Source organism: Uranotaenia lowii, chromosome 1, assembly GCF_029784155.1.
Source record: "Uranotaenia lowii strain MFRU-FL chromosome 1, ASM2978415v1, whole genome shotgun sequence".
Taxonomy (NCBI): domain Eukaryota; kingdom Metazoa; phylum Arthropoda; class Insecta; order Diptera; family Culicidae; genus Uranotaenia; species Uranotaenia lowii.
Window position 1 is genome coordinate 177,229,821 of NC_073691.1, and position 24,499 is coordinate 177,254,319.

The window sequence follows — 24,499 nt, forward strand, 5'->3', positions numbered from 1 at the left end:
GCTTCCACCTTTTCATCACCTCACGATTGTCCGTCAGGATACCCCCGTCCTTATCCCGGCACATTTCGGCTTGCGGCACGAAGCCTTTGCGGGATGCGTTGAGTTTCTGATAGAACTTTCGTGTTTCTTGGGAACGATGCAGCTGCTCCAGCTCCTGGAGCTCCTCCTCCTCCAGGCGGCGCTTTTTCTCCTGGAAAAGTCGGACTCGCTGCCTCTTCCGCTGTCGGTGATTTTCCACATTTCGACGGGTGCCTCTTTGCACTACTGCCGCCCGCGCGGCATTTTCTTCGTCCATCACCCTCCTACACTCCTCGTCGAACCAGTCGTTCCGTCGAGATCGCTCCACATAACCGATGACGTTCTCCGCCGCACTGTTGATGGCTGTTTTGATGGTATCCCAACAGTCCTCGAGAGGGGCTTCGTCAAGCTCGCCCTCTGCCGGCAGCGCTGCTTCGACCGATTGCTATAATTATAGTGTGTAATTTATGTTACTACACACGAGATCCGATTTCATCAAAAACACAGAACAAATAAGTACTTTACTCATATTTTCATGATCCGAATGCTTAATATAGCTAAATAATACAACTCATAAAGGATGAAGGACAGAAAATTGAAAAAATGTGTACACATCAAGTCTTTTTAAAGCCGTCCACACTTACCCCAGGTAGGGGTTGGAGACAAAATTTTAGTTTTTTGTATAGAAACTCTTTTTTCTTAATTTTTAACCGCCGTTTCTTTTCCTAACTAGTTGTTTGGAATGTAAGGATTGTTTCAATGTACAGTTTTTCATCAAGAGCCAGCTAGTTTAGGAGAAATTTGCAATTGAAAAAGATGCACATCAACTCGACATCGTAGTTGAAAATAGAAAATTCCGAAAAAGTCGCTGTAAACAACCGTTATTGTCTGAATCGTATCTTTTTCACAGTTATTGGATAGATTACAAGTAAATTGAACATTCTGCATCAAAAGTTTGAAAAAATAGTGCACAGTATTGTTTTTATAGCCATCGTCCACATTTACCCCGCGTCCACACTTACCCCGGTGTACCTTACTGAATTATTTCGCAGACACCAGATATCTGGTTTTTTTTAAAACCATAAAATAGAAAAATAATTAATTTTAAATTACAAACCACAACGATTTTGAAAAAAATTACAAATATAACAAAAATGACACACCAAATTTTCATGTTTGACATTCTTTTTTTTATTACTTATGATATGATGTTATTTGTATTTTTTTCCTTTTTTTTAAAGGTGGTGTAATTTATCTTTAAATTTATTTTAAATATTTTTGTGGTTATTTAAATTATTTTTAGGACCACCCTAGTGAATGAGAAAAATTATTTGCATGTTTGCTGCCATCCTTAGAGTCATATATAAAATCATGCCAAAAAAAATTTATTGTTTAAAGAGTTGTTTTTGGAATTTCTTACGCACACTTGCTGCGCGTGTACAGATGAGACGGGACAATTAACCTCAAAAAATCTCTTAACAAAAAAGGGACAGCCGATCGACAAACATGGTAGTTTTTGAGGTTGATTTGCCTAAAACTGAAATGTGTTGGTGAAACAATCAGCATAATATCACGAATACTATATCAGCTGCAAAAAGGACTATTCCGATTTAGCTTTCAAAAAATCCGACGTCTATTTAGGTGCATATTTCATTTGTTTTGAGAAGTCTTATTAGGTTTAAGGAGATAAACTCTTTTGAAATTTATGAAAAAAATATTTTTTTTTATTATTTTGTAAACGACAAATTCGTTATCGATTCACTGAACCGTTTTGTTCTAAATAATAAATAAATATATGTTAAATAAATAATATTTAGCTAAATAACGACAAGTTCTGTATAGATTCACTACATTTTTTTTAAATTTTAGTAATTAAATATGTGTTCGAAAAAATTATTGAATATCTCATAAAAATATCAAGAATCAATTTTTTTCAACTTTTTATTTTTTTAACTCTTAATCTTTTGAGCTGATAAATTTTTTTACGAATAGTGTATACTTCTGAATGAGCGTGTAACTGCACATGAGCTAACCTCACTCAACGCGCGACAAAAACGTGCTTTTGTTGTGATTCGCAGTCGAGGCGTGTTTTGGTCAGAAAATTCTCGCGTGCGCCGTTGTTTTCTACAAATTTCCTACTTTTTTCATGTAAATCGACTTAAAAAATCGCCAAAAATGTTAGTAACCGATGTGGGGGACGTGAAAATCTACAATCTCAGTGCCGGAAAAGCTTTACCGGATTGGGTGTCGGACAAAAAGCGTCGGGAAGCGCAGCGGAAAAATGTCGATGTATCCCGGCGGATTGAACTCATTCAAGACTTCGATATGCCATCGGTGGCAACAAGTGTGGAATTATCACCCGATGGACAGTACGTGCTAGCGACTGGGACATATAAGCCGAGGATTAAATGTTTCGATGTCAACAATTTGTCGCTCAAGTTCGAACGATGCTTTGATTCGGAGGTTGTTCGGTTCAAAGTTCTTGGTGAGGATTACGGGAAGGTGGCATTTTTGCAAGCGGATCGGTACGTGGAGTTTCATGCAGCCCATGGTAGGCACTACCGGCTGAGGATTCCTAGGTTCGGGCGCGATTTGGATTATCACAAGCCGTCGTGCGATTTGTTCCTGGTGGGAACTTCGTCGGATATTTATAGGCTTAATACAGAGCGGGGACAATTTTTGCAACCTTATGCGAGTTCAGCCAGTAGCTTGAATGCCTGCGAAGTAAATCCAGAGCATCATTTGCTATGCGTTGGAAGCCAGGAAGGAACCGTTGAAGCTTGGGATCCAAGGGATCGTGTCCGATGTGGAATTCTGGATGTGGCCGCTAACATACGGGATGGTTTGGAGATTTTCCCTTCAGTATCGGCTCTAAAGTTCAAAGATGGTTTACACATGGCTGTTGGAACCGATTCGGGTCATGTTTTGCTATACGACATAAGAGCTAGAGAACCTTTAATGATTAAGGATCATTTGAATCAACTGAGTGTTAAGAAGATTGACTTCAATCGAGAACATAATGCTGTTTATTCTTTGGATGCAGCAATGTTGAAGATATGGGACGAGTCGTCCGGGAAGCAAATAGCCTATATTGAATCGGCAAGCAACTTTAATGATTTTTCAACGTCTCCGGGAAGTGGTCTGTTCTTCTTTGCCCAGGAAGAACCCAAAATGATGATCTACTACATTCCTAGTCTGGGTCCGGCTCCACGATGGTGCTCCTTTTTGGACAATCTCACCGAAGAAATCGAATCGGAAACTGTTCAAAACATCTATGATGATTACAAGTTTATCACCAAGCAAGAATTGGCCGATTTAGGTCTGGAGCATTTGGAAGGAACCAACATGTTACGAGCATATATGCACGGTTTCTTCATCGATATCCGACTGTACAACAAAGCTCGTGCCATTGCTGATCCGTTCGCATTTGAGCGGTTCCGAAAGGAGAAAATTGCTAAACAAATTCAAGAATCCCGTCCTGCTCGACTCCAACTCAAGTCGAAATTGCCCAAAGTTAATAAGGACTTGGCAGAAAAACTACTAACTGAAAAGGAACTGGGCGGTTCAAAACTTAAATCGGCTGCGACGGACCTTCTTTCTGACGACCGATTCAAGGGAATGTTTGAAAATCCTGACTTCGAGGTGGATAAATCGGCAGCCGAGTACCGTTTGTTGAATCCTGTTCTCACAAGGTTGGATAAGTCTAGATCTAAAAAAATGAAGGCAGCTTCGGAAGCAGCGGCGGCTGCCGAAGAACGTATACAAGAGAAGGAAACAAATAGTAGTGATGACGACGACTTGTTTAGTGAGAAGGATAACGAAAGCTCCGAAGACGAGGCCCAAACTTGGACGAAGGACGTCAAGCGAGAATATAAGAAAATTAATCAGGAAATCCGGCGGGAGCAGCGGCAACAAATGGAAGAGGATGAGGACAAATCAAGTGGAGACGAAGGGGCCTTTGAAGTTCAAGAAAAGGAAGATTTCACCATTGGACATGGAGCTCGAAAAATCAGTCGAGCTAGTTTGGGCAAGCGGCTTGCCACCAGTAAACCTGTTGAGGTGAAGATGATCGGTGGGCTTGGAAACTGTCAGATGACCTTCAGTACAGAGAAAAAGAAAACAGGGTTCGACCGGAAGCGGCAGGCTGAACTGCGGAAGCATCGGGAAGAGCGCAAGAAAGTTATTAGACCGACCACCAGCTTAGGGTTGAAGAAAAAAACGGGGTCGTTTAAGAAATGATACAAAGATGTTTTTGTATTCTAAGAATTTAATTAAGAATAATATTTAAAATCACGATTAAAAGATTATTGTTTTGATATGAAAAGTTTCATTTTATCCGAAATGATTGTTCAGTTTTTTGTGAGAGATTATGTTATGCTTAGAATTTACGCTTCCTTTTCTTATATTGTGTTTAAGTTATATTGATGATGACTGATTGAAATTAGCAAACACTATTGAATTTCGCTTTCCACCATACATAAATGCAAGAAATAAAACAACTCATGCATGTTTTTCTTCTCCATAATGCGCGGACCCGCATATGATCAATTCATCACTTCATTGCCTGCGTGATCGCTGCTTGCACGATTTCTGTCTATTGCAACTCGTTTTTCACCTCTGTTGGGAATTCCGGCTAACCAGAACAATTCCCGCCAGAACTCGTTCGACGAGCTTATCATGAAGGAGGAAGCCCTGAAGCAGCGCGACGAAATGGTGTCGTGCCTGTTAGATGAACTGGTCAAGGTTCGCCAGAGTCTGGCCGAAAGCGAAGATGTGATACGAAACCTGAAAACCAAAATTCAGGAATTGGAAGAGGTAGGTTGTGTTTAGGTTTAGGGGTATAGAATAATTTAATAACTTAAGAATTTTTTGTTCTTTTTTTCAGGACAAAAAACACCTCCGAGAAACGAGTATAGACAACTCGGTGGCCCATCTGCAGGACGAGTTGATAGCCAGCAAACTCCGGGAAGCCGAAGCCAGCTTATCACTTAAGGATCTTAAACAGCGGGTCCAGGAACTGAGCACCCAGTGGCAACGACAGCTCTCAGAACAGCGCAACGAAGCAGCACAAACGAGTGAATCAGGTGCAAAAAAACTTCTGTTCTGGGAATCCTCCCGAACGGCGGACATCCAGAAGCTAGAAGAAGAACTCATGACCACCCGCATCCGCGAAATGGAAACGCTAACCGAGCTGAAGGAACTGCGCCTGAAGGTGATGGAACTGGAGACGCAGGTTCAGGTTTCAACGAATCAGCTGCGCCGCCAGGATGAGGAGTGCAAGAAGGTCAAGGAAGAACTGGAGGAAGCGATCTCTCGGGAACGGGAGCTCTCGAATAAGGCCCGGGAGCAACAGCATCGATACTCGGATCTGGAGTCACGCATGAAGGACGAGCTGATGAACGTGAAGATCAAGTTCACCGAGCAGAGCCAAACGGTGGCAGAGCTGAAGCAAGAAATATCGCGGCTAGAAACAAAGGTAGGTGATGGTATAAAAATTGTTAGTTGATTTATAGAGGAAACACACGAAAACTGTTACATTGCCTCGGAATTGTTATAAGTTTACTGAAAGTATACAAATTAATCCTACTGATTTTGATCCTCAAAGCAAATTATGAACTTCAAACTTGAAAACCGAAAAACCTGCTATTAATGTTATTCATCATTGACTCTCTAAACAGACTTCAAAAACAAGACTCACTAAAACGCTAACTTATGATAGCATCATGCCTGTAATGCCAAAAAAATGTCTGAGAAAGATCAGAAGCTATCAAAAGATGATTTTTAAATCTTTGAATGAGTTTAAATCTTTTATTTTTTTTCCTAGAACTCGGAAATGCTAGCCGAGGGTGAACTGCGCTCAAACCTAGACGAATCTGACCGGGTACGCGATCTGCAAGATAAAGTGGCGGAACTGAAAGCCGAGGTAAGTGACGATGTCCTTGTTTGGGGACGAGTTTTCTGCCATATTGCCATCATTCCTTGTGATGACTTTACTTTGAGATTTCTGCAAGAATATCGAAGTGAGTTGTCGAACAGTCGTGATGTCAATATTGGTGGAAGGAACGAAATCTGTAAATATTACACACCATTAAAATTGTTTGATGGAAGCAAATAATAGGGCATTGTAATGACGATAACACTGCACTCAAATAAACACCTTCATCGTTTTACAAATAACACTGCACAAAATTGATGGGCTTCTAACAAATGGTAGAAGCGTGCTAAAAATCCAACAAAATAATCAAGAAATCGCAACAGAAGTGGCTTGAAGCTCAAGAGTGTGATATGGTTAAAACCAATAGCACTGGGCAAAAAAAAAACTTCTGCTTAACATGTGCAATGATTGTTAACACTGACATTTTGAACTAAAACAGCTGCGCTTATATAACACCACCACTTTTTTAAGTTTTTATTGGACATTTTCATTTTGGTAATGGAACAACGAAGCATTTGACAAACGAAAATGAAACACAAGCTAAGTTACACTTTTATTTTTCTCGCACACTTTACCATTCATGCTTCTCCACGAAACTGCAGTTTCCTACACCGATCACCAGTCCGGAAACGGAACCGTGGAAGTGGATAGCGTAAGGATCTTTCTCACACTAACGAAGTCGTCGATACATAATCTAGAGAGTGGGTCATTTTTCGGATCGCGATCTGTTTGAAGTAATGTTTTTGATAAAAACAAATGTAGAAACTTTGTCCTACTATCGGTCGTTTGAGAGATAATTTAATCATATGCTACCTAGTCATGAGCAGGAAGGAGTCAACTAACAGTATTAGTCGATGGGATACAATTGCAATTATTTTAACCCGAATTAATTGTCGTGTGTAATTGTAAATCGTCGACGATCTAAAAACCCTTATCCATCATCATCATCATCTTCATCGTCGTGCTGATCTTACACAATCGGAACTTGAACAACGTGGAATCGAACCTGGTGAGATCTACGAGCCTTGGGGGTATATAAAATTTTTTTAAGATTCCATTCTGATCTAAGCGTCTAGTTGTGCATGCGTTGCTTGGAAAGGGAAATAATGCTACTCCGGTCATTAGCATGTTTATTTTATGTTCACTTTTTGATTGAAACGGAATGAAATTTCACGTTAAAGAGACAGTTTTACCATTAGACCTTATGTTTTGAAAAGTAAAACCATTCTCATTGAACTTCTTTTATGCATCCGTGTTTATGTTTGAGTTCTTTTTTTTGAGTTCATATTGCTCAAATTTCTAAATTCGGTTAACAAATCATTCCAATAAACACAAGAAGCTCAGTATATGAAATCTGCAAAGCAACCTGTTGAAAACATGATTTTCGATTTTGCATCTGTTGCAAAGCCTTTGTAGGCTAGCTAGCTTTGTGATTATAAATACGTTTGATTTCAGAAGTCTGCAGTACGATGTCAATCTTACATTAGAGCATTAGAGTAAGGGCGCCATAACAAGGTCCATACTTTCATTCTAGGTTGCAGAATCCACTACCAACCTGATTTTTTTTTTACATAAAACAAGCTATTTTTGTTAAGAGAACACACCAATAATATTTTAAACCAAGTTACATTTTTTGGAAAATCAGACAAAAATCATTTAAATGATTTTCGGGTTTAGTATAAACCTTTTTTTTTTGTTTTAAAATAAATCCCTGTTTCAATGCTACGACACAATTCACCTAATCGTTTTTCTTCGGGATTACACAGTACCTGCAGAAATTTGTACATGGCCGCGGGGTGTTCAGTAACGCTGTAGATAGCCTTCGGAATAGGTTCGATTCGTTCGTTTGAACGATACGGCAGGCGCATACCTGCACATTTTGCTCAAAGTATTATTTGGTATCGGTTTTATGAAAAGAAGTAAAACATCACTTTTAAGTAAGTTTCTATTTTTTTAATCGTTTATTGTTTGTGTCGTTGAAAATGTTGAAAATAATGTATTGAACTGTAAATTTTTGTATTGTGTCGTAGCTTCATAAACTTTTTTTTGTGAAAGTTTCCATATGTAAAAAGCATGTTTTTATTTAAGGCATAGACTTTGTGTAGTTATTCGTTGTCTTAGTTTAAATGCACTAATATTAACTAACCGTTTGTTTGTCTCTAGCTTTTTAATACAATGACTTAAGATTGGAAAACTAATCTACAATCTGTCTATTGCCCACTCGTAGCTAACGGCGCTCAAATGTCGCGGCACGGCACTGAATCTGCGCATGATCAAGAGCACCTCAATTCAGTCGATTGATTCGACGAACGAGATCGACTTCAGCGAAATGCAGCTGTCTCGGAAGGACATCATTTCTGGACTCGGTGCCACCAATAATTCCATTGCTGCAGCCACCTCCAATACCACTTCCTCCTCCGGGATGGCGACGTTGCCATCCTCGCCGTCGTGAGATTTAGCGTTTAAGGTAGGTTCTTCATCATCGTCACCTCCAACATCATTAGCATCCGCAGCAGCAGTAGCAGTGTTGTAGTAGTTGTTTTTACAATAGAAGTTATCATCTAGGTAACTGCCATGTTTTTTTAATGGTGGCAAATCAAGCATACACAGCGCGTTTTGGCAAACAGTGAAACAGTATAAGGAAAAATCATTTAAGCAAATTCATCTGAAGGTATTCCTCTTAGGCACATCAGCATGGATAGGCAATCAAAAGTATACATTGAGAGGCGACACATATCGCTAGCACGTGTGTGAAATATTGTTACCTTCAAGTAAGGAGGTTCAAATCGAAATGTTCGTCGTTTCTGCATAACTTTAGAATTAAGCATAACAGGTATGAGTTTAGGATCACACAAACAGAATTCCATAGACTTGTCTTCATCTACTCACATACAGTTTTCTCGGATTCACTGGGAAAAAAACAGATCCTGTAGGTTGTGTTCATGAATTCCTGAGCACATATCTATACATTTCTGTACAGAAGGTACGACTGAATAACCTTTATTCTCTATTCTGTTATCTAATATGTTTATTTTACTACCTACTAGTGGCGTCGCACCCATTTTGTTCATTTTGTACTGTGAATGTATTTTAAGAAAAATTCTGTTATTGGTGTATTTTCTAAATTCGTTTTCCAAAGTTTATCATCAAAAGTGTACTACCTACTAAGAATGTTATTGCCGTCTCAAATTATTTTACCCACAATACTATAGCAATAAAAAACAACTAGTAAGTCAAGTTGCTTGGCATACAGAAAACAGGCAATTAAATATGATTTAAAAAATATTTACGTTAGGTTAGTAGAAAACAAATTATATTTTTATTGTTCGATCTATTTTCTATGCTTTCTTTTCTGTATATCTATTTTTTTTTTCAACCTTTTATTGTAAATGAACTGTTTTCGTTATTCTTTCCACTTCCGTCTTATTTTGAACGTCGAAACGAAAATGAAAAGAACGACCTTAATCTATACAGAAAAGAATGAGAGTCAAACTGTCATATATTTTTTGTTGCGCCACATAGCGAAAGAGTATCTATATATTTATCATCCAACTAAGATTTGTTATTATTATTAATCATTATCGGATATATCGGTTGAATTCTTTAATTTTCAAAAAACAAAATCATTCGTTTCCAAACATAAAAATGAATACCATTCTATTTCCGAGTTAAATTCAATCTACCAAATTCAGATGCAGAATTGTAATTCAGGTTCAATATTTATATTTTAAATAAAAATTAGAATTTGTTTGTTTCTACAATTGAAAATTTTATCAATTTAATTTAATTTTATGTATTGGTAATTTTCTCAATTTGGTTTATAAATTTATTCATCCTTTTTGAAAATTTGTTGAAATTTTTCCTGACAAGTACTAGGAAATTTTGAAGAAAATTCTTACACTTATCATCAATTCGATATCTAAAACTAAGATATATTAGCCAATTTGAAAAGAAATACAATTTCCATTACTAGTGGTTTGCAATATCCTGTAGTAAGAATGTTCGCTGCTTTTGATAAAACAATTCGGTATCGATTTTTGAATACGGCGAATGCGCCAAGACCTTTGTTTTGAGAAAAACGCATTCCAAGTTTCAAAAAATTAAATCAATTTTCTATTTAGCTGCGTACAATCATTTTCCTAAATAAGTCGCTAAAATGCTTTCAAATTGATTTAATTTCATCACCCAATCGATAAATATAGCTTTTCAGTACTAATTACTTTAAAAAAATAATAAATATAACTGTGGGCCTTTTTACCACAGACTGGTGCTCTCATTTTGTTCATTCGCCAAATTGGAGCGCCCTTTTGAATTCCAGAATGACTGTTCGCCTTTTGGATCACTCATTAAAGAAGCAATATTCAAGCAAACTTCGGCTTGAAAGCGGGTCCAAATGATCACATTAAAACATTAGCACATTTAATTTTTTATTTATTTATTTTTCTTAAAACCAGGTAGGGAATCATGGCCCAACTGATATTATTCGAGTGAGACTTCACCTGCGTTTACAAGCTCTGCAATTTTGTCCCAGTTAAGAACTCCTGCATCTTTAGCCTTGTCCAACCATCCTCCTGCATCTTTAGCCTTGTCCAACCATCCTCCTGCATCTTTAGCCTTGTCCAACCATCCTCCTGTGAAATCGATTCCCTTAACACACTCGGGGGGAAGCACCTTCTGTGCCAGTCTGATGTATCTTTCATCCGTCTTGACACCCTTAATCTGATTCAATGATTCAGCATTATTTGTCGCCTTTTTCCATGACATCGCTGCTATAGCTGCAGTTCTAAATGGTGCAATAGTTGTTTTTGTGCTGTCAGGACATATCAGTTTATAATAGATCCACATATCATCATAGACCCTTATCAACTCCTGCGCTACCTCCCACCACTTACACAATGCAGCCACGACCTGGTGATCAATATGCAACATAGTAGGATTGGGGGCCGTCACGAACTCATGGATGAATGTAAACTGAGTCATGGAAGAAGTCCGGAATATCTCCGACATATGTTTGGCGATCGCATGAGGAGATTTTAGGAGTGTTCTAAAGATGCAAGAGCGTAATTTCGGATAATGAGACGACACTTTCTGGAGCATTAATAGATCCTCATAGGCAAATATATCCTTTATGTCATTAATTTGGACTGCTGGGGAGTTCATAACAAATGATATTGCCTGGAATCGCTTTGACAGCAAGGACTCAAGGATTACATGAGAGTCGTCTGCGATATTTTCGGTGCATAGGAGCATGAGAGCGTAAGCAAATTGCATCACTTGTTGAGCAGTCCTCTTGGGAGTGTCCCCCATCTCATCCTCGGAAAAGACAAATTGCTTGTCAGCCGCTGTTTCGCTGCGCGTCTTGAGAACTATACCATCGTCCGGATTACAACAGTACAGACGGTGTACAGTATGCAATCCAGGGATCCAGATCACATACGCAAGAAGTTGGTTGATGTTGAGGATGCCTCCGTCAACGAGGGTAGTCTTGCCATGTGCTACCTTGGTCAAGTCGTACGAGCACATCATACTTAGAGACTCTATATAACCAGGGTGATCTAACCGGCCTGTCGTACACTCCAAAGCCAACCGACGCCACCTCGGGACAGAGACGGTCTGTGATATCTGCCCGGAAAGGACAGATTTAATCCCATCGAGCCAAATCTGATCACCGTAATACTTGAATGGTCCCTTTTCGGTGGAGCCCCAGTCTGGAAGTCTTGCAAGAGTAGAAGCTACCTTCCTGCCTCCGTTTGCCATCTTCACAGTGACGCCAGCATACTTGAGCTTGAGAGCATGATAATCGTCATCGATATCAATTACGTTGAAGTTTGCTATCAGTTCTTCGATTGCTGATGAGCCCACGATCAAAATATCTGTAAAAGCCATGATTCTATAGATTTCTAACTGTTCAACGACCTTATAAATCCTAATTTGTTCATCTCCTCGTCCTGGAAAACAAATTTCAAAAATTTCAATGCCCTTTTTCTATCTCGAAATAACTATTGGCCTTTTTGTTCGCGACCGCGACGAATGAACTGTGGGATTACACACTCATAAGAAAAGCTATTCTCCTTATTTAAAAAATTAAATTTAACTTCACTAAAATAAGAAAAATTAAAAGATCATATTTTCGGATGTAAAATAAAAGTTTATCGCATTTATGTGATTATCTGGATTTGTTTACAGTTGGCGCATTTGCCGTATTCAAAAATCGATACCGAATTGATATCGAATTAACGTTATCAGGATTATCGTTTCTTTTCTTAATTAATTTTCCAAATATCAATTACTTACACACAATTTGGAATAACGCAGTTTGTTTAAGCCATTCCACCACGTTGAAAAATTTGCAGAAAAAAGTTTGCCAATCATGCCTGTGTGTTTTTGCGTGAGTGTGAGTTTGCGAGGAAAAGGAATAAGCAAGGTGTGTATATATTCAGGAGGTGTTACCGAATATCTAATTCCCGATTCAGTCATTTTGGCTATGTAGGCTATGCAACTATGCGGAACTCATGAAGTTTGTTTACCAACAAACCACTGAAAAGCTGAGCAAAAAATAAACAAACTCATTGAGAGCCCCGCTCACTCCTCGCCTACTTACTGTGAAAGTCGGAGAACCTAGTGTATCAAAAGACCTTGGGAATAAGTAAAACTGCACGCTCTTTTATTTTAACTCAAAATTAAGTACGACCGAGGTTCAAAACTTAGTTCGATTCTATGAACTTAAAGTTAAGTACCCTTTTTCTCCTTGCGATGGTTTAAAACGGAGTTCGAACTGCGAACTCAAAATTGATCCATTTTTTTCCTTCGGTGAGGGAGCAAAGCTGAGTTCAACCATATGAACTAAAAATTGAACTCTCTTTGTTGGACTGAAAACACTTAGCGAGTTCAGTTCGAACCGGACGGAACATCAACCAACGAACACGTCGCAAAATTTTGTCGTTCTGGAACAATTACCGGAAGACTATGAAGGAATGCATGTTCACCGTGTCAGCGTAAAATTCTGTCCGTCATTGTCATCATACGGTGAGCGGCTTGGAATGTCCGGAAACTTCCGGATGTTGTTTACTTCCCGTAGGAAGTAACATCCGGAAGTTTTCTTTGACCGGGAGTGTCAAAACTTTCCACCGTTCTGTAATTGCAATGCAATGTACCGGAACAGCAACATCCGGGAAAACAAATTTTAATCATCCTTTAATTCTCTGAAAATAAGCTACCCTCGAAAAAAAAGATAAATTCGAGTTCGGCTGCCGAGCTTAGTATTGAGTATGCCTATCAGAACTTAGTTTTGCGATTGCCCAGTCGAACTCAAAGTTGAGTGAAGCCACTGAAGTGCTGTTTTGAACCAAAACTACTTAATTTTGAGTTTAAAAAAAAAGAGCGTGTGGATTGCCCCAAATAACGCAACAATGTGGCAAAGCTTGAATTTATAGAAGTTCAACAGTGATATTCTTATATATCTAACCATTTATTCGACCGATACATAAAGGGAGGAAATCCCATAAACGAACATTTTTTCCATACATTATTAATTGATTCCTGTATAGACTTAGATGAAACAATAAACAATATTTATTAAAATATGGAAGCGATGAAAGTGACACTAGTGACAGAAACGAAACGTGAGGTGCCAAAACCATTTTTCAAATTGGTTTGCATGAAAAGTCGCTTTTTTCTTATAAAAAATGCTTATCCAACTAAAATGTTACATCATCAACACTCGACTTTACCTGTAAAAAGTATGTGTGTTTCTACTGTGAAAAGAAAATAAAACAAACGACAAACAGCACAAATAGCAGTAATTTGAGCGAGTTTAATGACGACTTAACATTCGAACATTTGAAACCGTGTGCAGTTTGATTTTGTTTACGAGAAATGCAATTTTTAGTGATAGAACAATGTACTAGAACACGAAATCTAAAAGTATTGCTATTGTTTCGCTCTGTTCGTATTTAAAGCATTCATCTTATATTTACACTATCTGAAAAGGCTCGTTCAGTTGTATACAAGACTTTTTCGGTTTTACACTATCGTTAGGTGAAAATAAAAACAATAATAATAATAAAAAAAAAACCAACAGAAAGCTTCGATGAGTTTTGGAAAAATCCATCTTGGGAATACTCAATCTTTGGGATGATGTAATATTGAGGATAAAAGACAGCCGCTTAATCCATAGTTGTATTGCGCGTAGCAGAAATTAATTATTGTTACTCTTCAAGTGATTATTCGTACAAGTTACAGATTATGAAAAAGTAGCAAACAAAACCACATAACCACTCACAAACTAAATTATCCATAGAATCAATTGTGTAGCTGTAGTTGTACTTAATCAGAAAAAAATCTCATCATACCCGAACGACCACTACTGACATCACGACGGTCATAAGCCGGACAAAGAAATATCATAAACTTTCGCAAAATGTGTTCTCATTTTTCATGGTCATGTTTCAATCGAAAATTTATCAATAGAATTAAAACAAAAAAAAACAACAAAATAAAGCTCTGAAAAGCACGAAAACAAAAATTCAATTTACAATTAAAAACGAAAGAGTAAACACAGGGTAAACAAATTTTGTAAGTCTCAAGTATGAACAAAAATAATAAATAAATAAAAATCTGGCACCGGAGAAAAGTAACAGCTGATCTGTAAAACCTAAACATACATCAATAAACATACATTTTTATCGGGATCATTTACATCCGAAAAAAAATACGAACGATTTTAATATCAAGCCCCAAAGTTCGACCGTTTACTCTGAATGACGACTATGCAGGAATAAAAAAAAACTAACAAATGGAAAAAAAATGAGCGTGGTATAACTGTGGTTGAACATTCGAAAATCAAACGAAAAACTAAGTAACAATGTTAAAATTCGAAACGACATTAACACCCATCTCCCAAGTAAAAACCTATAGGAAAAAAATGATAAAAATAAATAAAATATAAAAATTCAAACTCACAGAATTTGTTCTGGTATGCCGAAATAGATTTCCCTTGATGTTGAAACTTGAAACCACTTCGGAGTGAAAAGAAGAACACCAAACACATCGTTGGTAGAAACTGGAATAACTTCATTTCCACCTTATGCCACGGATGAACTTATACTCTAATCTAACACTTTCCAGCGTTGGTTATTTTTACGAACAATACGTTTGTTGTTGCTGTTCGTCGTCATCGATTGCTCGGCTATCAACCTTCTTTCCGTTTCGCTAGAAGACCATTTTTTGGCTCATTCCACTGCGGCTCGATGTCTTTCCTGCTGCTCGATGACCTTCCTTCTGGCTCCCGCCCGACGACCTTTCAATGAATCCTTGACCTTTCATTTGGTTTCAGGTACAACGACCTTGGAATGGATTGCTGCTGCGACGACATTCTATTGGCTCTGACGACCTCCTTGAAGACATTTACGAGAACCCCGGCTCGAAGATTGTTTTTGGCTCAGACTCGATGAACTTATCTGGTTCCTAACCGTGATCTTCTAGTAGCTCCGGCTCAATGGCTTTCCAGGGTTATGGTCCAAGGAGATTCAGTTGGGTCCGGCTCGACGATTTTCCATGGCACCGTCCGATGATCTTCCATGGATTCGGTTCGACGAACTCTAGCTCGATGACCTCCCAGTGACTCTGGCTCGATGACCTTCCAATAGCTCTCGATTCGTCGGCCTTTTCCAATTGATACATTGCAGTGGCCTTGACTTATCTGGCATATGTCTGACGACATGGCTTCGACTTGACTACCTTCATTGGTTCCAACCAGATGACCTTCCAGTTCTAAGCTCCGGGTCATCGGCCTTACGTGGCGACAGTGGGATGATATAACAGTGCTCTGCCTCTGCGACCTTTCTGTGGCACTGGTCCGATGTGCTCTCATTGGCTCCGGTCCAACAGCCTTATCAGGCTCCAGCTCCTTGACCTTCCATGGCTCCGGGTCAATGATCTCCCTTGAGACTTGTCGGACGATATTCCTCTTATTCTTGAATTGGCCCTAATTCTTGAATTGCTGACTTTCCCATACTGGCTTTGTGGCATTCTCACTGGAAGAGATGGACCCAAAACTTGCTGAGAATAGCACTTTCGGAAGGTGCAAAAGAGAAATCTATTTGGTGTTAGAAACTGAGAAAACAATAATATCAACTCATGACTAAAAACACTAAGTAAATTTTACTACAAGTGTTTTTCAATCATAAACGAGATCAGTTGTTTTTTTTGTGTGTGTCTAGCTCACTTATCCATATCTAGCTTTGAACGTTATAAAAAAAGCTATTCTATTATTCCATCGCCTGATGAGCCTCCAGATTGAACATTGCTGAGATTGATCTAAATACTTTCTATGCACGCATAATTTTTTTTTTCCAGGAATTTGCCACACTGTGGCATTCTTACCTTTTACTATATTTCTTGTTCTTAAGCATTATCGAAATGTTTCCAAGTACGGCACACAAGTCCGGCTTATAAGTGAACAATTTATTTTAACGAAAGCCAAGTCCAGATATACCAAGACTGATTTCTCTTACGGTACATAAGTCCGGTTTTATAGGAAACAGGTAGTCCTGATGGCAGTCAAGTCCGATGCACGCATAAGTCTGTCATGCAGATTTAAATATATTATTTTTTTTTCAACTCTCTGGAGCCACTATCCGCCCCATGGCATAGTCCATTGGAAGTACAAATAAAACAAAAAGAACCAAACAACATTCGTAATACAAACATTCCGTCGTTTATTAACTGTAATCAACATTGAAAATAAATATACCTCCTTCTTGAAGTTTCTGTTTGTTAATTTGAAAGAATTTTCCCCTAAGTCACAAACACGGCTAACTATTAGCAAGATGGTAATGGATCGTAGTTAACATTGCATCGATTGTTAGCTCCGTTTTAGTTGAAAATCAGATCGTTGTAGTTGCTGAGTGCATAGTAGGCCGACACGCGACAACTTGTAGTGGTTCTCACCACGGTCAACCGATCAGCACGCTCGAAGTTGGCCTTCACCGTTTCGTAGTAACGGCCGTCACTGAAAATATACAAACGTACTCAATCAGTTAACTTTGAAAAGAGTTATCTTCAAATTGGAATCACCTCAACACCAGACAACGCAACTTCGGGCACTTGACGCGCAGCATATCGATGGCCTTTTGGCTTTTGTCGGAGAAGCGCAGATTTTCTGGATCCCAGCGCAACTCCAGACGTTCCAGGGTTGGGCAGCTCGAACCGATGGTATCCATCAGCTGGTCAACGTGGATATTGACACTCAACCGCTCGGTGGTACCCATGACGACAATCTTCACATTTACCAGCACCGGCAAGATCGTCATCCACAGCTGATCGGTGATGTGGGTCATACCGGACAGGACACAGGCCTGCAATTGGGCTCCATAACGGGTGATGAATCGACTGAGGGCTTCATCGGAAATGTTATCCGACGAATCCAGATCCAGGGCAATAAGGTTTTTGGGACTGCCTCCCTCAGCCCACGCCTTCAGTACCGAATCGTTAAAGCCGTTGATCTGACCAGCACTCAGGAAACGCAACATAGGAATACGCGTCAACAGATCAATCAGACATTCGGATGTCAGATCGGTACCGGAAATGTCCAGTTCCTGGACCGAGCACTTGTCCCATTCGGCCTGCATGACAAATTCGGACTTCAGGGCCGTTCCGTTCATCAACAGACATTTGAGGTGCTTCGAACGGGCCAACAGCGCCTTCAGGGTTGATCCGGTGACCTTGTTGCAGTAATTCACGGCCAAACACTCCAGCTGGATGCAGTTAGAGCTGAACGCATCGATGTGGGAATCGTCGATGAAGTTGATACCGTACAGGTTGATGACGCGCAGGTTCGGGGTCGCCGATTTCATCTTGTGCACGTTGATGACCTCGTAGATTTCCTCCTCCTCTTCCTCGCACTTCTCGTACGTTCCGATCAGATGCAGCACCTCCAGGCCATTGATGAAGTTATAAATTTTGCGCATGAAACCCTCCATGAAGATGACCTCCGACAGGCAGATGCACATGTAGCGCAGTTTCGCCGGGAAAGCCTGCATTTCGCTGAAATCGTGCAGCTGCATAGCTGTTTGGGGAAGAACGAGAGGAAAAGAACGTAAATGATTGCAAAAAGTTGGAGAATTTTTTACTTATTGAACTGAACAAAACTATCTGTATGAGAATCCTTGCTAATATGCAAAACGATTGCGATGGAACTGTCTACCGCTGGTAGCCGTGATAAGGACTAAAACAGTTGGCTAGGGTGTTGAAAATCTTTATTTCCATGATGACACGATGACAAAATTGGATAAATGAAAAAGGGAAAAGATTTTGCGTAAGCGCCTGGAAAATCCTCAACTTTCTCATTGGAAAACAATCGGAAATCATGCAGTTCATAGGTAGTCAGTATTATAAGTCTTTCGCGAAAGCGTTTAAGTGGAATTCAAATGCCAGAGGGACGAGGATCGGACCGTGAGCCGGAAGACTGCAGACGTACAAAGTGCGGATAGCTACAAATCGTGATTAAGGGCAAAATACTGTGGGAAACTCTACACCCAAGATTCTACACCCAGATGCTGACAAAATTAGGCGAACTTCCAGGCCAGTTTTGGGGCAACAGTCTGCAGCGCTCAGCTTAAGTTTGAAAGGCCCTAGAAAGTAAGGAAATAGCCACTTCCAAACTTTTCCAAGAAAAATATCGATCTGCTAATGAGGCACACTATACCCAACTATGTGCCGAAAATGCGCTGATGATGCGCAATTTCTCGTGGTCTTGGACAAAATGATGCAGGACTACTACATACAAACATCCAAGCGAAACAAGAAAAACATTTTGTGAGATTTTCATCCTATTGGATAATTCATCCCATAAACAAGAAAAAAAAATACCGTCGGTGAGAATCGAACTCACAATTAATTTCTATCTTCATCTTGCCAACCGGAAGCTTAACTAGTGTTCCACCTGAGCCAGATGGAGAACGAGGTTCGATTGTCATACTCTTTGTGCCACGGTTCATTACAAAAAAAAAACGCACAGTGTTTGGCGTTTGGCAGGGAGTTTGCCAGTATTGTCTTATTATGGGATAAGACTTGGAAACGAGAAACTGCTTTTTTGCTTCCCTATACTGCCTGCTTAAATATACACGCTCAGTTTCTTTCAGCCAAGATCCCGGCAACGTTATTAAAACCGTGTGGAGCACATCTCTTAGATTTCTCCTTTTTTTGACAGATTTAAGCTTTTTTCCTCAGATTTAAGCTTTCAACTCCTATAATCTCAAGGCAAAGAAAGCTTAAATCTGAAGAAAAAAAGCTTAAAAACGAGATTCACGAGCACTCGTTTAAAAGATGTTAGTCACACGATACATAGACGAATCGTGTAACGTTGCCGGGATCTGTCAATAGGCAATGGAAGCGGTGCCGAATTTGGGTGATGGTTTTCCACTAGAGCAAGTGGGATGCAGCTAAAATTTCACCCAACTTTTGACAAATCTTACGGGTTTCTCTTAAGGATGAAAAGAATAACTTTTCGCTTCCAACGTATATTCATTCGAGTATAGCCTCACTGGTTGTCTGGCGTTTGATTCCACCCTCCTCTATCTAGTGATGCGATAGGAAAGGGCATGGAAACATTTTCATTTTGTTTTTTTTTTCTTTTTTCAGTCATACGCAATGCAGTTGCGCTGGGAGGTTAATGCCGGCGGTTTCTAATCGATTAATCGGCTCTTGCATTCATATCTTATGGCAATGACGTTCGAATATTGAGAACTCATGGTTGGAGTAAAGGCTGAATTTTTGGTGTAGGGTCTATCGCAAATACCGGGACTGTAAACGGGGAAATCTACCTCAAGAAAGGTTTTAAGATGCGTCAGATTCCCCTGTCGAAGCAACATGAAGGCCCTGGTATCTAAGTACTGTCCATATCTAACTTTATGCCACTATTTGAAGAATTTCTGAAGTCAACGGGGTCACCCAAGAACATAAATTCCTCCAATGCACCGGAATTAAGGACAAATATTGGGCTTTTATGAAGAAGATACTTAGGAATTCAAGGAGCTGAGTTCCTACAATAAGGATGATTACCATTTGTAAACATTTGTAAGAGAGAATTGAACCATCTTATCTTTCAATCTTGTGTAAACTGCAGAGTGTTATGTTGCGAACGACCTCCGAAAAAAAACTAAGGGTATGAACCTTCTCATGACATCGGAGCTCCGCTCAATTGAAGAATATTGTTGATCGTTGTACATACAACAAAGTTTTTCCAAACACCAATATCAACGCTTTAATAAACATAGCTTACATGATGAGTAGAAATCACGTCATATTTCACAAGTGGCTCCAGAGAGTAAAATTGAATGAAATATACCCCATGAGTTATCCAGTGAATATCTACATAAAACAATGATTGTACTAACCGGTGGAGAAATCCAGCAGCATGTGCGTCAGGTTGGGACACTTGCTGGCCAGCTCGTGCAGCACCGTGTGGGTGATCAGCTCGATCGGCAGCTCGATGTACCGCAGCGAGGCCGCAAAGCGCACCGAGATCATGTGCAGCAGCTGCTCCAGCGAGTTGACGTGCAGCCCAGAGATTTCCGGCCGCAGCGATACGTTCTTCCACAGCTTGCTGTCATAAGCGATCGTACGCCAGCGGCGACAGATCATCGCCATGCGACATATTTCGAGGTGGCTCAAGTAGGAGAATATATGCAGCACCACCTTGTCCGGGAGCTTCTCGATGGTCTGGAAGAAAAGTACACGCTCGGTGAGTGTTTAGCTCGCAATCGAGCGGGAACATATAAATTATTCAAATTATATAATTTTAGCATCAGAATTAAGTCCATAAAAAGCAACATTTCACAGAACTGTCACGAACGAACCGTGTTGGCGAATGGGCTCTTGCCGTCCTCGGTGAAATAGAGCTGGGAGGCCTCGAGGGCCACCTGATTCCACACGTCACTGGAAATATCCATCGCTGCGAACTAGCTGAATCGGCTGCCGGAGGTCGCGAACCCAAACGAAGCCTTTGAAATCGATTTTTCGAGCCCGACCAAGGGAGTTTAAGATCACGACACGGAATTTTCGCACAGAAAAATCCACTTAAACGTGTGTGAGTGTGAAAATTTTTGACAGATTTTTCTTCCTTCGAAAGCTTTCCCAGATGGTTCCGTGGAGCGTCCGGAAAATGTGTGTGTGCGGGAGAGATCATAATAAGAGATCGAGAATAATATTTGAACTTGATCGCCGAGCGGGACCACGTTTTGATACAATTTCCTAGGGCAGCTTCCCCCATTGGTGTGCGTAACGGCTTCTAAATTTAAACTTACATGTTGCGCCTGGCGTCGCTGGTCACGTGAATGCGCAAGCGCACGTGGTTAGCCACATGGTACATCAAAATAAAAACAAAATCAGTAACTTGAAAAAAAAAAATACAATCAGACAGCAAATCATGGTGGTTCCCATGGAAACATAAGTGGCAGCATGCGACACATAAAACAGCACAGCACTGTGTTTACCGTTTCGAAATAAAGAGGATCGAAAAGCTGTAAAATAAAACAAAAAAGCAATTAAGCGCGATGGTTCAATTGGTGAGTTTGTAATTGTTTTGATCGTTTGAGAAATGGAATATTTGAAACAAGTGAAATAGGAACGTGGAATAAAAGCGGCGCACGCCGAAATACAATTTACAAAACCGAGTGTTAGTCCATTCTTTCATATCAGCTAATACAAGACCGGAAACCGCGCTTACTGTTACTTACTATACGACTTTTGCGAGGAACATTGCTGCTGAAACTTTCTTCTCGGATCAGGTTGGATGATAAGTCAATGGCGCTCCAGGAATCCATGATGTTTTAATTAACGATTTTTGCTCACATTAAGTTGAAGCTGAATCGAATCTTTTTCTCCAGCAACTACCTATCTGTTTCTCAAAGCACTATGAAAAGGTGATAACGAAATCGTCGGATTCAGAATTTCGTAGTTTTTGACAAGTTTACAAAAAAGTGTGTTTCGTATTTTAACACATTGCGGACCAAATACGAGATACCTCGTTTTTTCGATTATAGGTAGTGTGATACTGTGCTTTAACACAATTTAAAGTACTCAAAAGTACTAAATTGGTAGAATTTACTTCAGTGGTTTCTGAGATATAGAACTCCGAATTTTGATGTTTTTAGAACAAAGATTGTAATGATTTTCTACTGTATAAACTATATTTAAGATATCATAGAGATGTTCTTGTAAAAGATGGATGGATTTGACTTGAATTATCAAATAATACTGTCCAATCTTCACTAAAAAAAATTTCGGATTGAAGGTAAATATTGAAATCAACTAAAATATACCTTCACAGTTAGTTTCTTTCCATAAAATTGAATATAACAATAAATTGAATCTAAATATGGTGCAAAACATACCGGTCTTTGCTAAAAACGTTACATTATTCCAATCCCAATTGAATATATTTTAGTAGAAAAACATTTTTCATTGAAATTACATTTATTTGGTACTCTTTGGCCCCTCGTTTTGTAGATATCCTTTAGTTATCAAAACGGCATCCAAGCAAGAGGAGGAACGGTTAAAATTTGGTACTTGCGTCGTGAAAATCAAAACTACACGCAAGTAAAAATAGCTAAATCGCTTGTTTAATGTGGCCAAATCAACCAAAGTAATAACAGGGTTCGGGAAACGTTTGTCGACAACCAGGAAGCCTCGATCTGGGGGAAACCGAAAGCCGGAAGCCGCAGTGAGGTCCAGAAGAGTGGCTAGCGCTTTCAAGCGCAACCCTAATATGTCCGTTCGAGATGTCCCAAATAAGTTGGGAATATCGTCTACCACCGTGTATGAAGCTCAAAAACGATCTGGACAATCGACTCATATGAAGGTAGTGACTCTAAATAGCAACGATAAGCAAAACATTACGCAAAAAACAAGATCTCGGAAGCTGTATGCAACATTGTTGACGTGGTAATGGACGACAAAACCTACGCCGAAGCAGACTCCAGACAGCTTCCTGAACAAGAGTTTTATAAATACAGCAACCGGAAGTGGAAATGTGGCAGACATTTTCTCGTTTGGCAAACTATCTGCACCTGTCGTTTGGATGGCGACATTTTAGTTCCAAACGGGACCGTCAACCAGGAAATTTACGTGATAGAGTGTCTTCAAAAGCGTTCGCTGCCTTTTCAGAAGAAACACGACTTATCCGCGCTGTTTTGGCCGGATCTGACATCCCCCCATTATGTAAAAAAGCCCTGATGTGGTATGCTGCTAACATTCAGGTTATGCCTAAGGATAAGAACCCTCCGAACTGTCCAATATTTTTCAATAGTAGATAGTTTAGCAGAACCTTAAGAAGACCCAAAAAACTGTTAGCAGCGAGAAGCAGTTCAATGCAAACTAGCGTTCTACGGCGAAGAAAGTGTTAAGGTGGCTGTACAAAATCTTATAACAGGCGTCAAACGAAAGACTCGCCAATTTGGACTAGGCCTTTTATTCATATTGTACTTAAAAAAAAGATATTTAGATTTTTTAATAAACAAATAATCGATTTACACGCAATTTATAGTGTTTTCGTTTATTGCCAGTGGCAACCTAGTTATCCACGAGTTTTGCCCTAACTGTTGTTATTGTGTTCGTTTATTAATTCAGAAGTCCCCTAGTTTTGCCCGAGGTTTGAACCTCAAGCAGGCGGTTGCAACCCGTAAAAGTTGTCAGTGTTGGGGGTCAGCATAAGGTTGACTATAGCAACCATATATTTGCATCGTCCCGGGTGACGATTCTGTTTGTTTATTCTGAGACAGTTTTGCCCCGCGCCAGTGGAGAAAAACGAAAACGGCATTAGTTTCACCACTTTTTGATCCGAGTACCCTTGGTTTAGATTCGTGATCTTTCCGGCAACCAAAATGTGTAGTTCTTTTTTTTCATGAACCGCTGTAAGGTGACGAATTCATCGGTAGAAATAACGATATTCTCCAATTATTTTATGCGCGTCCAGCGTAAGCCGCACCATCACTCTTTTATCCGTTCTTTTTATCTGATCTTCACCATGGTAAGTGTCGCCACTGTAGCTTGACGACCCTCACCATACCGTTTTTTGTTACTTCTAATCTCCAAGTATCTTCAAAGTGCAAGCCAAATTAAAAAATAAAATAAATATGCTGGTCTGACCAGGCAGAATACGATACATAAAACGGAAAGAATGCATGGTTGATTTAATATTGCATATGGCTGAAAATTGATCACTAAATAGCGAATTGTTGAAAAATCAGCTGATCTTTAGACAAGTTAGGAAACAGCCGATAGGATTTTCGTTGTCAAACGTCCCAAAGGTGTGAGCGACACATCGCAGGGAAGTATCAGCATGATCACGTAGATGGGAAACGACGACTAATTTATAGCGTAAATAATGTGTGACGATATTTGACAGGCTGAAATAGTTAAGAGACGAGCTGTTGAACTGTGCGGGAGTAGACATGCATGACATCTTGTTTGGTGATCCTGTCTTGGTTGGTTTATATTATTATTAATATTTTCGAAGTTTGCTTGGCTTTTGTTTCTACATGTTGT

General features: G+C 39.6%; 4 protein-coding genes across 5 annotated transcripts; 2 read left to right on the forward strand and 2 right to left on the reverse strand.

Annotated features, from left to right (window-relative positions):
- The first annotated feature begins 1,881 nt into the window (after positions 1-1,881).
- On the forward strand, positions 1,882-4,687 carry LOC129737690 (nucleolar protein 10). The gene has a single exon (XM_055728854.1). It carries the CDS (start codon positions 2,194-2,196, stop codon positions 4,255-4,257), a length of 2,064 nt encoding a protein of 687 aa, XP_055584829.1. The 5' UTR covers positions 1,882-2,193; the 3' UTR covers positions 4,258-4,687.
- LOC129738177 (ecotropic viral integration site 5 ortholog-like) lies at positions 4,606-14,874 on the forward strand (the record flags this gene model as incomplete). The annotated part of the gene is made up of 4 exons (XM_055729368.1): positions 4,606-4,833; positions 4,904-5,494; positions 5,843-5,941; positions 8,181-14,874. Coding segments are annotated over 4 exons (1,143 nt in total), but the record flags the coding sequence as incomplete, so codon positions are not given.
- On the reverse strand, positions 10,347-11,995 carry LOC129737700 (uncharacterized). The gene is made up of 2 exons (XM_055728862.1): positions 10,538-11,995; positions 10,347-10,507 (listed from the first exon to the last, which is right to left on the reverse strand). Exons 1-2 carry the CDS (start codon positions 11,837-11,839, stop codon positions 10,433-10,435), a joined length of 1,377 nt encoding a protein of 458 aa, XP_055584837.1. The 5' UTR covers positions 11,840-11,995; the 3' UTR covers positions 10,347-10,432.
- Positions 14,875-16,647: 1,773 nt separating the features above from the next.
- On the reverse strand, positions 16,648-22,116 carry LOC129737709 (F-box/LRR-repeat protein 7). Of its 2 annotated transcripts, none has more exons than XM_055728873.1 (4): positions 21,691-22,116; positions 20,350-20,674; positions 17,030-18,020; positions 16,648-16,964 (listed from the first exon to the last, which is right to left on the reverse strand). In XM_055728873.1, the coding sequence occupies exons 1-4, from the start codon at positions 21,775-21,777 to the stop codon at positions 16,829-16,831; spliced, it is 1,539 nt and encodes a 512-aa protein (XP_055584848.1). In that variant the 5' UTR covers positions 21,778-22,116; the 3' UTR covers positions 16,648-16,828. The 2 variants fall into 2 exon arrangements, with proteins under 2 accessions (XP_055584848.1, XP_055584845.1); XM_055728870.1 differs by lacking the exon at positions 21,691-22,116 and adding an exon at positions 20,812-21,623.
- Between the last annotated feature and the right edge of the window lie 2,383 nt (positions 22,117-24,499).